This window comes from Schistocerca americana, chromosome 11 (assembly GCF_021461395.2).
Source record: "Schistocerca americana isolate TAMUIC-IGC-003095 chromosome 11, iqSchAmer2.1, whole genome shotgun sequence".
NCBI classification, from domain to species: domain Eukaryota; kingdom Metazoa; phylum Arthropoda; class Insecta; order Orthoptera; family Acrididae; genus Schistocerca; species Schistocerca americana.
Window position 1 is genome coordinate 23391278 of NC_060129.1, and position 12995 is coordinate 23404272.

General features: G+C 42.3%; 1 protein-coding gene across 4 annotated transcripts in view; it reads right to left on the reverse strand.

The window, feature by feature from the left end:
• The window catches only part of LOC124553594 (zinc finger protein 436-like), a 214855-nt gene that overhangs the window by 123179 nt on the left and 78681 nt on the right, over positions 1-12995 (reverse strand). For all 4 annotated transcript variants that reach the window (XM_047127450.1, XM_047127448.1, XM_047127449.1 and 1 more), the window contains one exon: positions 10562-10615. In XM_047127450.1, coding sequence (XP_046983406.1) covers positions 10562-10615 — 54 coding nt within the window. The remainder of the gene's footprint in view (positions 1-10561; positions 10616-12995) is intronic.

Below are 12995 nucleotides of genomic sequence, written 5' to 3' on the forward strand. Positions count from 1 at the left end.
CCGACATCGACCAGTGGAATGGTACCGTGCAGGCATACACCCCCTCATTTCAAGGTGGCGTAAGGCCGTAGCATTGAATGTAGATTACGTTGAAAAATAGTGTTGTGTAGCTAAAAGATTGGGGAATAACCTGGTGTATTTCAATGCTGAATAAAACAACCCCTGTTTCAGAAAGAAAATGTGTTGCATTACTTATTGAACTGCCCTCGTATTAAACTGGAACTTCCCATAAACTACGGTACTGTGCAAATAAAGTGAATCTTTTGAAATCCATTTCTTTTTCGAGCTAATCAGTTGGAACTACACTTCATAGCATCAGTTTTCTGGATACATTTTTACAACAGCAAGATACGACGTTTCAGATTTCGCCAAAACTGAGTGCAACATGTAACTACAGGCAAGAGGTCAGCCAGTGTCCTGAGTTTGCTGTGCTCCAGCTCAACATTCAAAAACTAGCTGCAAGCACTCTGTCGATACCTAACCGATTCCCTCTGGCTGAAATTTCTTCGATTCTGTTAAGTAAATTTTGTGCATAATGGAAAATAATAAAAACTGCTTGAAAATTCATGCTTCCATCCCTACTTTATTAAAATATATTTCTTGATCTGTTGTGACAAATGATTACAGTTTTTGATTTTGTTTCCCCCATTAGATACTATAGCTAACGTTGTTAGTGGACAGTCAGAACCAGCTTTTATTTGAATTGAGATGATTGCTCACTGAAGCCATCTTTCACAAACCATAATTGCATCAAATCCACAATATGAGAGCACTAAACTATTCTACTATGTGCACCTCAGAAACAGACATTCGGAACAACTGAGCTACATCGAACAACGCAGGAAGTCAAAATATCTTGAGTCAGGTACCCTGTTTTTCATACAAGACCTTATTATAACAATACAAATAATTTAAAGCAATGGATTAATACGTGTACACACACACACACACACACACACACACACACACACACACACACAGTCTGGATAAAAATTTAACTACAGATTCGCATTACACATATCAAGTGCTACTGTTTGAGATTAATGGTAACATAATATTAAATTTTAATTTTTGGTAAAATATAAGAGGCAATTACAAAGTTTACATTTGAGGGTATTGCTACAGCATACACGCAATGTATCGTGACTCCAAAGTCGATATATGAGCACCGACATGTAAGCAACGGAGTAGTGCAGCGTTTGAGCCTTTCTGACGTGTGTGTGGTAAGTCTGGAAATGCGAACTGTGGCAACATTACTACCAAATGCATCCAAACAGGATCAATGTGTGCTTATTCGTAAATCCGTCAGAGAACGAAGAATGTGTGTGGGGCAGCACTTCTGTCGATAGCCACCACTGCGGAACAGCGCGCCAAGTTCGCAATTCGACAAGACGTGCCGGTCAATCTGGTAGGCCAGCCTCTTCTGCAGAAGTCACACCGACTCCAATGGGAGACACTCGAGCGTCTGCCCTATAGTCTCAGTCTCTCCCCGAGTGATTAAAACGCCTTCGGTCCCTCGAAGGGTCGAAGATTCCTGTCAGACGAGAGTGTGCAGCATGACACGGTGTTTTACTAAATGATTATCTTCACCGTAGTGTGTCAGTCGGATGATTGCCTCGATGCTCACAGCGATGTTGCCCGGCTGACATAAAAATTCTAGAGAGCGAGGTGCCCCCCCCCCCCCAGACACTACCTTCTTCTTGTCAACTGGTATCAGTCTGTAACTCATGAATATGATCTTCATTCATATACAACCAGCACTCTCTGAGGAACTCCCTTTTATGTTACGAATCCATAAATTACATAGAAAATTGCTGTCAATCTCTGTTAACAATAGTTTATTTTCCCCAACGGAAAAATTTCATTAATTAGTCAATTACTTTTTTTTTTCTTCATCTTCCCACCATTACCCTATTTTCTCCCCTTCTCTTTCTAACTGTATTCCCCGCACCTTACCCACTGAACATTTTTTTTTTATTTGTCCACTTCTTAACTTCTTGGTCCCCACTGTCAATTTCTGTGCCTGTTTAATTCACCTTTAATTCACACTCTAAAGCTTCCATCATCTCCTAACCGAGTTGCACCAGGGCTTCAAGGGGTTGTCCCGCGTTTCAGTTACCACCCAAAAAAAAGTTATGTAATTAATTATTTGTTTGCTGACTGCAGGTATATATCTGCAGTACTGATATACACTGGATTACCAGCAGCACAGTATCGCAGCATGCTGCTGGAAGAGGCAAAATAACATGGTGCAATCCATTGGTAAAGCAGAACATTGTATAGTGAATTGTTTCTGGCAGCAGCAGAAAAGTTGCAACTCTGCCCATACAGACGGCTTCCTCAGCTGTCAGGAATGGCCCAATACAGCCGCAATGTTTAGAAAAGTCACCCAGAACCGTGTGTCAGGGGAGACTTACTGGCAGTCCTGTATATAAAGTCTCCACACTCTTCACTCCATTCTATTGAAAACTGTTGCAAGTGATAGCAGAATAACGTGAGTGACTTTAGAAATTTTACTATTCGTAACATCACTTTCTTTACATGTTCCGTGCCATAAATTTTAGCACAAAGCCCTCCTTCATGTAGAGAACAATGAATCCCATCTGTTGATCATTGTAATTTTTGCTCTTTCACTGCCAATGTAGATTATTTCTGCACAATATTATAATGTTGTTTCATAGCAAATCTGCAACACCCAATGCTTATGCAAATTGCCACTCATTTTAAAGGGCTCATAACAGTAGATAGCTAGACTGCCTGTTTTCTGCAAACAGCCACCGGACCTGTGAACGTCCTCCACCCCACAATTCTACCGAACGTCAGAGAGTCGTGCCGACCGGAACGAGCCACAGCAGAATACTAAATGAAATGTCGCGCTCCTCTGGCTACCTCCACTAAGGACGGAGCAAAGCCGAGACAGCACGGGCCTCAGCCCGCCGGTGGTCCGCACACCCTGCACACGTGAATTTCGGCACGCCGTGGACGGCTCCGTAGCAGATGGTAGCTCCTGACGGTGCAGTTCTCCAGCCGATCACTGGTGGGTGGGCTGGCAGTACCAGACAGGCTGTGAGAGGAAACACTGTATTCCGTCTGTCTGTAATTTTTCTTCTCCCAGTATTTTTTAATAGCAACAAAGCCATTTTGTAGATCAGTGCAAGTCTGTTAACATGTGGAAGACGTAACTGGAGGTAGTGATAAATGTTTAAAATTACTTTACAGTTTAAAAATGATTCCTATCTGCACCTAAATAGGAAGCGGTGATATATGGGGCAATTTGTTACAGTTTCATCGGGGCTAGATGTTACAGTGTAACAACCTGACCCGTGTCACATGCAGTTTCTCGTAACACATTTTTCGTGTGAAGGCAATGTGAGAAATTTAAAAAAGACAAAAAGCGGCACAACACCAAAAGAAGTGGCAAAAGGAGTAATGTCAGCTTACCAGTAATGTAGGGTGTGTGAGTAGACCACCGCCTACGGGTACACCCCAGGTAATGGTGTAACTGACATAAAGGCTACTCACATCGAGAAGCACAATCGCAGACGCTACTTGATGTCCGAAATGAAGCACACAAAAGGTGGTCACCCTTACGACCACTCGATTAAAATAATCGGACCTTCAGTCCGGGTGTTACAATTTAACTGCGAAGAGATGTCTAGATCGAAGGACGAGTGCATTGCACGAACTGCTGAGAAGGAGTGCACCGACACCATCTGTCTTTGAGAACTCCGTATAAATAATGCCAATGAACTCGATGACAGGCGGGTTTCAAGACAGCAACCTATGCCTCGTCTAGCACACACAGTTCGGCAATCTACGTAAAAGATAATCTGATTGAATTTTGTGCAGAGCCTGTGGTTTGTACTCGAGATGGCCTGGAAATCTTAAAACTCCAAAACATAATCACTGTTTCGTTATACAAGTCTCCTAAAGTAAGATGGCCCAACCGCAACATAACCACTGTGGCTCACCCTGCCGTATACACGGGCGAGTCGAATACGTAGACAACTTCGATGGCCGTCATACCTCCAGGGGATACACATCTAACGACAGAGATGCTGAGACGGTGGTGAAATTGACGGAAGCTAAGGACCTGCAACTACTGTATGATGCCAAAGAAAGTAAAACTTTCCACTTGGCTAGGTGGCAGAAAAACCTCTGTTTCGTCAATAGAGACCAATTTGACAGCCCAATGCCCTCTTGCCATAAAGTGTTAAACAGTTTCCCCTAGGTCAGTGTAAGCCTGTCAGCCTCATGATACGTCTTCAAGTTCATCATTAAAACTGCCAAACTAAAATGATAGATTGTTAGAAAATCAAACTTCAACATGTTCTGTAAAGAGAGCAAATTGAACATTCAAATTGTTCCTTCTACTGCAGGAAACTAAGACATTTGTAGCCATCCCGAAAGACGCAGCCGAGAAGAACATACCTCGGAGTTTTCGTAACGATTATATACTGGGTCGGTTGAGGGATACAGAAGTATTGCTAAACAGATATGAAGAAACTGGAGATCCTCTGATTGGAAACCAAATAATAGAGTTATTGAATTCCACCAGAGCACAGAGGTGGCAACGGACTACAGAAGAAATAAGCTTTGCACACTCCAGTAGGACGAGGTGGAGCCTCCCCAGGCATTTGGGCGCTGCTGCTCCCCCCGCTGGAAAAGACAGATAACAACAAAATTGTTGATTGCCTCGTGGAAATTTCAAAATCTTCATCTTCAGAAAGACATTCACCAAGATAATAAAAAAAGGGCAGTAACTCCAACAGCTCATTCACTCCCACACAATTCACAACAGTCACAGGCATTCCCAACAGAAACCCTAAATTCAGCTCTGAAGCAAATTAAACACAGAAAGGTGCCTGGCCCAGATGGTGTGTTCCCTGAGTTCTTGAAGAATCTAGGTGGGTCCACCAAACAGTGGCTGCTGAATTTCTACGAGATCCTCCAGACTGGTGATATCCCCAATGATTTTAGGAAATCCAAAATCCTTGCTGTTCTCAAACCGGGAAAGCCATCAGATAGTCCACAGAGCTATCGGCCCATCACATTTAATCGTGTGCTATAAACTCCTAGAGAGATTAACAGAACAGAATTTCCCCTACAACCGATAAATCAATCATTACACAACAGGCCGGCTTTAATTGCCGATGCTGTGCCGACTGTGTTCTGGCACTAAACTCATTTATAAAAGCTCATTTTCAAAAAGGTCTTCAAACTGCATGCGCATTTATAGATTTACCCTCGGCATATGACATTATCTCAAAAAAGGAGATAATATATTTAGAAACTATAACACACAATTCTGTGTAAAAAGATCACCAGATTAATCCAGAATATACTTAGTACTAGAATAATTACAGTACACATTAATGAGAGAGCCAGTTCTACCCGTACTCTCAAAAATGGCCCTCCTTAGGGGTCAGTCCTGCACCACTTCTTCTACTGCATATGACATCAACAAAATTTATCTATGCTGACAATATGGCACTGGAAAACCAACATCAAACATTGGAGGAAGGAAGTGACCAACTGCAAGAAGACCTAGAAATAATGCAAAAATACTAAATGAAATGGTGCCTCAAACCTAATCTTCCTATCTTAGCAATAGTTGGCTCTCAAAATACTTGATTTTTACTTTGGCGGTGAAAGAATACGGTACAACACTTGCACCACATACCTAGGAGTCACTCTGGACAGATCACTGACTTATAAGCAACGTCTGACAAAAACTGCCCACAAAATACAGTCTAGGAACAACATTCTCGTGGGATGAAAATGGAAACACATTGAGAAGTGTTACATTGGCCTTCACGTATTCTACCACAGAATACTGCACTGCAGTGTGGTATAAGAGCCACCATTCCTATGAAGTCGACGTACAGCTAAATCGAGCAATAAGGATCGTATCGGGCACACTAAAATCCTCTCCCATTGTGTGGCTTCCGATCCTAGCCAATATCGCAACTCCTCAACTCTGCAGAACAGCCCGGCTCAAGAGGAGTGGTTAAAAGTTATCGGCCAGGAAAACTACCAGCCAGCCACAAAACTTCACAAGGTGCGGCACTTAAATCCGGACAAATGAACTATTTTTAAAAGCAAATTGATTAAAAAGAAAATACAAATGAAAATCCTTTTACATTCAAGTAGTGGTATCTTTCAAGAGTAACATCACTCGATGTAACCCCCTTCAGCCACAATGACCACCTCTAATCTCGTACCGAAGCGATCGCACGCACTCTTTAAGACAGCGCTGTCCGTGTTCACCGATGCTGCTCCAATTGCGGTGTGCAGAGATGTGAATATTAGGGTGGCTCATCTTATCTGTAACTCTTTCGACTTCACTCGAAACGTAGTAATCGAGAGGGTTCAAATCTGTGCTATTCGGGTGCCAGAACTCCTTTGACCAGAACATGTCAACTTGATCCAAGAGCCCGTATCGGCTGGTGCACAGTCCCGTTGAAAGACATATCTCCCAGAAGCCACAATTACCACCCACGGCCTCACAACATTCGTCAAGACATTCAAATAAACTTCTTTAGTGACAGTTTGCTCTATTCAAAGAAATGTGGCGGCACAGTATCACCCTAACTGGACACGACATCCAGACTTCTCCAAAGCACTATACTTGGCCACAATATAGTAAAAAGTTGATCTCGGGTACCTGAAGGTTCAAACTCTTGCAGTGGGTGAACGCCCAGGGCAAAGACTTTTGATAATCGCGGCTCTTTCGGTTGTACTACACACCTGTCCGTAACACCTCTGCCATTTTGAGGTTCTAGGACTGTTTACTAGATGCCTGCGGCTTTCGAGAAAGCCAATTGCGGCCTCTGGCAGATCTACGATATGGCGGGAAATTCAAATTGAAATTTGTCCGGATTAAAGTCCCGCACCCTCCTCCACCAGATCGTCTTAGGTCTCGTCGCCCTATCAGGAGAACCACCAATTTGGAAGACAACCACGACATTACTGCCAAATGGACTGAACATGTTGCCAACAATACAGAAATTAAGAACATGGACATTATCCCACAAGTAGCAGACAGAACTCCGGAAATGGATCCACCCCGTCGAATACTGAACTGCCCGAAACAGTTTAGGGTAGGCACTGGTAGAAGTCTAGACACGCTGTTCAAATGGAGCACGGAAAGCTCACCAGAGTGCAACTGAGGAACACTGAATCAGAGCACGGACCACAGCTAAATGAGTGCCCCAGCAGATCACTCCCAGATGGCATCACAGAGCCGCACTCCGTATCTCCAGCAGAGTGATGCTTTGCTGTCTGATCTGGATATAACTATTTATGTTAAAGTTTCTTGCTTACCCTTTTAATGCACCTGTTCAGACTATGTATATCTCATGCCCAAATGTCTATATTTTAACTGTCTTAACTGACTGTACAGTATATCTGTAACTGTTCATTTTAAGTATCATATGTTTTAGGTAATATCTACATACTTAACATACATCTGCTTGGTGCTAGTCATTGTTGTTAGGTAATGTTTTGTCTTCTGTAATTTTTTTATTTCTCATGTGAAAATATATGTGTAAAAACAAAACAGACTTTTCTATACTACTGATATGTAATCACTTGTAAGAGAAAAACAACAATAAATACTACAAAACTATAACATTTTTATCAATATGCAAAAGGCTACACTATGTGTAACAACTTACCCCACCCACTGTAAAATTATGTTCCATTGGGCATGGCTGGAAATTGTGCCCAGCCAGTGACATTCCTGATTGCTGAGCATGAGGAAAAAAGTGAGGTAAATCTATAATAATGGTCTTGCATCATAATGTATTTCACATTAAAATAATTTTAAAACTTTCTTGTGCAAAAATCATTGAAAATCTACTCCCATTCTCCTCTACTTGGCATTTGCCCCTCATGAAAGCAAGCACTGGCCAGCCAGTCTACCTCCTTTATAATTGGGAGATCAAGCCTCTTTCTTCCACATATAACTGACAGGCGTGAATATTACCAGAACATTACTTTAATAAGTTTCAGTTGCAAATTACGGACACAAATTATTTACAATATAAGGGAAAGACTTGTACAATATAACATGGGGAAGGTGAGTTTCAGTTTGGGAGAAATGTAGGAACACACAAGTTAATACTGACCCCTTACTTTATCTCATAACCCAGGTTCAAGGAAGGCAATCTATTTTTATAGCATTTGTAGATTCTGAGAAAGCTTTTAATACTGTCGGCTGGAAAAAAACTCTTTAAAATTCTGATGGCAGCAGGGTTAAAATACAGCAAGCACAGTGCTAGGCCTTTGATTGTGTGAATCATGGAATTCTTTTAGATAAGCTAAATCATTATGATTTGAGGGGGGGGGGGGGGGGCAGTGCACAAATGGTTTAATTCATGCTTAACTGGTAGAATGCAGAAAGTTGAAATAAGTGGTTCATGTAATGTTAAAACAACAGCTGATTCCTCAAACTGGGGGGCTATCAAGTACGGGGTCCCACATGGTTCGGTCTTAGGTCCTTTACTGTTCTTGATATACATTAATGACTTACCATTCCAAATTGATGAAGATGCAAAGTTAGTTCTTTTTGCTGATGATACAAGTACAGTAATAACATCTAAAAACCAAGAACTAAGTGATGTAATTGTAAATGATGTTTTTCACAAAATGATTAAGTGGTTCTCAGCAAACAGACTCTCTTTAAATTTTGATAAAACACAGTATATACAGTTCCGTACAGTAAATGGCACAACTCCAGTAATAAATATAGACTTTGAACAGAAGTCTGTAGCTAAGGTAGAATTTTCAAAATTTTTAGGTGTGTCCATTGACGAGAGGTTAAACTGGAAGCAACACATTGATGGTGTGCTGAAACGTCTGAGTTCAGCTACGTATGCTATTAGGGTTATTGCAAATTTTGGTGATAAGAATCTCAGTAAATTAGCTTACTATGCCTACTTTCATTCACTGCTTTCGTATGGCATCATATTCTGGGGTAATTTATCATTCAGTAGAAAAGTATTCACTGCTCAAAAACGTGTAATGTGTAATCAGAATAATTGCTGGAGCCCACCCACAGTCATCCTGCAGACATCTATTTAAGGATCTAGGGATCTTCACAGTAACCTCACAGCATATATATTCACTTATGAAATTTGTTGTTAATAATCCAACCCAGTTCAAAAGTAATAGCAGTGTGCATAGCTATAACACCAGGAGAAAGGATGATCTTCACTATGCAGGGTTAAATCTGACTTTGGCACAGAAAGGGGTAAAGTATGCTGCCACAAAAGTCTTTGGTCACCTACCAAACAGCATCAAAAGCCTGACAGATAGCCAACTAACATTTAAAAATAAATTAAAAGAATTTCTAGATGACAACTCCTTCTACTCATTGGCTGAATTTTTAGATATAAATTAAGGGGGGGAAAAAAACCAACAACAACAACAACAACTTAAACATAAGTGTCATGCAATATTTTGTGTAATGTAATATCTTGTACAGACATCTTTTATTAACCTGACACGTTCCACATCATTACGAAGTGTCGTATTCATGATCTATGGAACAAAGTATTAATCTAATCTAATCTACTTACAACTTGTACAGAAACCAGACTACAGTTGAGACTAAAAGTGAAAGAGCATAAAAAGGGAGCAGTGGTTGAGAAGGAAGTGAGACACGATTGTAGCCTTTTCATGGTGTTATTCAATCTGTACACTGAATAAGCAGAACAGAAACCTGTGGAGAAATGTGGAAAAGGAAATAAAATTTAGAGAGAAGAAATAAAAGCTTGGGATGTCTGTTGAGGACATTGTAATTCTGTCACACAGGGCAAAGGACATGGAAGGAATGGAATGGATCACGTCTTTGAGAGTCATTATGAGATAAAACTGACAAAAGCAAAACGAGGGTAACGGAAAGTCGGCAAATTCAACTGGCAGTGCTGAGTAAATTACATTAGGTAATGAGGGACTACAAGTAGCAGACAAGTTTTGATATCTGCGCAGAAAAGTAACTGATGACGATCATAGCAGTGAGAATACAGAGAGTACAGTGAACAGAAATTTGTTGTACTTAAGTGTTATGATGTCTTTAGAGAAGGAATTTGTCTGGAGTGTAGCCTGTACAGGTGTGAAACATAAGTGATGAGCAGTTCAGACAAGAAGAGAATAGTGTGGTATAGAAGAATGCTAAAGATTAGATGGGTACATCACAAAACTAATGAAGAGGTACTGAATAGAACTCAGGAGAAAATTAGTTTACGGCAGAATTGGAGAAAAGAAAGGATCGATCGAAAAGACACATCTTAAGGCATCACGAAATTGTCAGTTTGGAAATGCAGGAAACTGTGTGGTACAAAACTGTAGATGGCAACAAAGGGATGAACACAGTAAGCAGGTTCAGAAGAAAGAATAGTTATACAGGGGGGAGAACGCTTGCAGAGACAGCTGCATCAAACCTGTCTTCAGATCAAAGACAAGGATAACAACAACAAACATAGCAAACTTTTACACAAAGATACTTCTGCTAAGTGTAACCAAAGCAACAAGCACGCTTGTGTTGCCTTCCTACCTTTTGTCGTGCATTTTCAGGTAGCTCAGTCTTCATTCTTACACAGTTCTGCTCCTGTAACATAAAACAGAAATTACTGTTCTTCCATCTAAGCAAAGTAGCCAGGACAAAATCTTTAATACATTACTGTTTTATGCGTGCTAATGGGTCAGATCCGACAACAGTATCTAAGAGTCACAACGAGCAATGGACAAATACACTTACGTTGGCACAGAGACCAGAAATAATAAGGTGTATGACCATAAATTATTAACTGGATAAGTTTCTCATTCCATGGGGTCAATTTAATATTGTTAGAAGCCTCCACAGATATGGATATTGATCTGTAAGTAATATGTATGAAAACTCCGAGTACAGAATCACAGCTTTTAGGGGGCTGGGGGCTCATTTTTCAGATCCGAGCAGTGGCCACTTGTATAGCCATTAAAATATCTGGGTTACTGTAGTTATGTTACAATATTATGAAAAGGAAAGTTGCTACTCACAGCATAGCAGACGTGCTGAGACGCACAACAAAATGACTGTCACAGATAAAGATTTCGACCAGTAAGGTCTTCGTCAAAACTAGACCCCCCCCCCCCCCCCACACACACACACACAAATGAACTCACCCACACATGACTGTAGTCTCAGGCAACGAAGGACACTGCGAGCAGCAGCACCAGGGCAAGATGGGAGTGCCGATTGGGTGCAGATAGTAGGAGGCGGGGGTGGGGAGGGGACGGGGAAGGACAGAAGGGTAGGGGTGGCGGACAGCGAAGTACTGCAGGTTAGACGGGCGGCAGGCAAGACGTGCGGAGGAGGTGTAGCAGAAAAGAAGAGATGTACAAATGGAGCTGGATGGGTGAAGACAATGACTAACGAAGTTTGAAGCCAGGGGGTTATGGGAACACAGAATGTATTGCAGGGAAAGTTCCAAACAGTGCAATTCACAAAAGCTGGTGTTGGTGTTAAGGGTCCGTGTGGCACAGGCTGTGAAGCCGTCATTGACATGAAGGATGTCATGTTTGGCAGTGTGCTCAGCAACTTCAGCGTCCACTTGTTTCTTGCCACAGTTGACTGTGGTCATTCATGCAGACAGACAGCTTGTTGGATGTTATGCCCACATAGAATGCAGCACAGTGGTTGCAGCTTAGCTTGTAGGCCACATGACTTGTTTGACAGACAGCCCTGCCTTTGATGGGATAGGTGGTAATTGTGACCGGGCTGGAGTAGGTGGTGGTGGTGGGAGGATGTATGGAACAGTTCTTGCACCTAGGCCTATTACAGGGGTATGAGCCATTGGGTAAGGGATTGGGAGCAGGGGTTGTGTAGGGATGGACGAGTATATTGTGTAAGTTAGGTGGACGGAGGAATACCACTGGGGGAAGGGTGGGCAGGACATTTCTCATTTCAGGGCTCGATGAGAGGTAGTCCAAACCCTGGAATAGAATGTAATTCAGTTGCTCCAGTCCAGAAGCCACAGCCCCACAGAAGTATCAGTCCTTTCCAAAGGCTTCACCTTTTGTCTCACTCCCAAATTCAATCACACAGGACTTCTGAAGGACCTCCTCTCCTTCTCCCAGGCCCTACAGTGGAAACAACGTTTTGTCACCAACTCCACCCATCAGACTCGAACAAAGACCAATGTTGAACCCAAATCCCCCAACGTGCAAACTAACCTTACATCCACAGAAAGAACCGCAGTCCACCTTCTAAAAACTGATCCCAGCCTTATAATCCTATCTGTGGACAAAGACTCCACCACTATTGTTTTGAACTGCAATGATTACCTGGCAGAAGGACTCTGCCAGCTGTCAGATACTGCCATGTACAAATCTTGCCACAGTGACCCCATTCCAGAAATCCAGCAGGATCTCCCATCACTCCTCAAATCTTAGACCCATCCCAGAATCTCTCCCCGGAGTCCATCTCTCTGCTCACCCTTTCCACTCCCTGCACTCCTAAATGCTTCCTAAAGCCCATAAACCCACCCACCTAGGATGCCCCAATGTGGCCTGTTGCTGTGCCCCCACTGAGAGATTCTCTGCTGTCGTAGACTGACACCTTCAACCTTTTACCTGGGAACTACCCTCCTATATAAAAGATACCAAACATTTCCTCCACCAGCTCTCCACAGTTCCTGTCCCTTTACTACAGGGTGCCCTGCTCGTCACTATTGATGCCACCTCCCCTTAACACTAACATCCTCAATCCCCACGGTCCTACCGCTACTGAACGCTACCTTTCCCAATGCTCGACGGATTCCAAACTGACAACCTCCTTCCTAGTTGCCGTGACCAACTATATCCTCACCCACAATTACTTCACCTTTGAAAGCATTACCTACAAACAAATATGGGGTACAGCTATGGCCAACCGCATGGCACCATCCTATGTCAACCTATTTGTGGGTCAATTAGAGCAGTCCTTCCTAAACACCCAGAATCCTAAA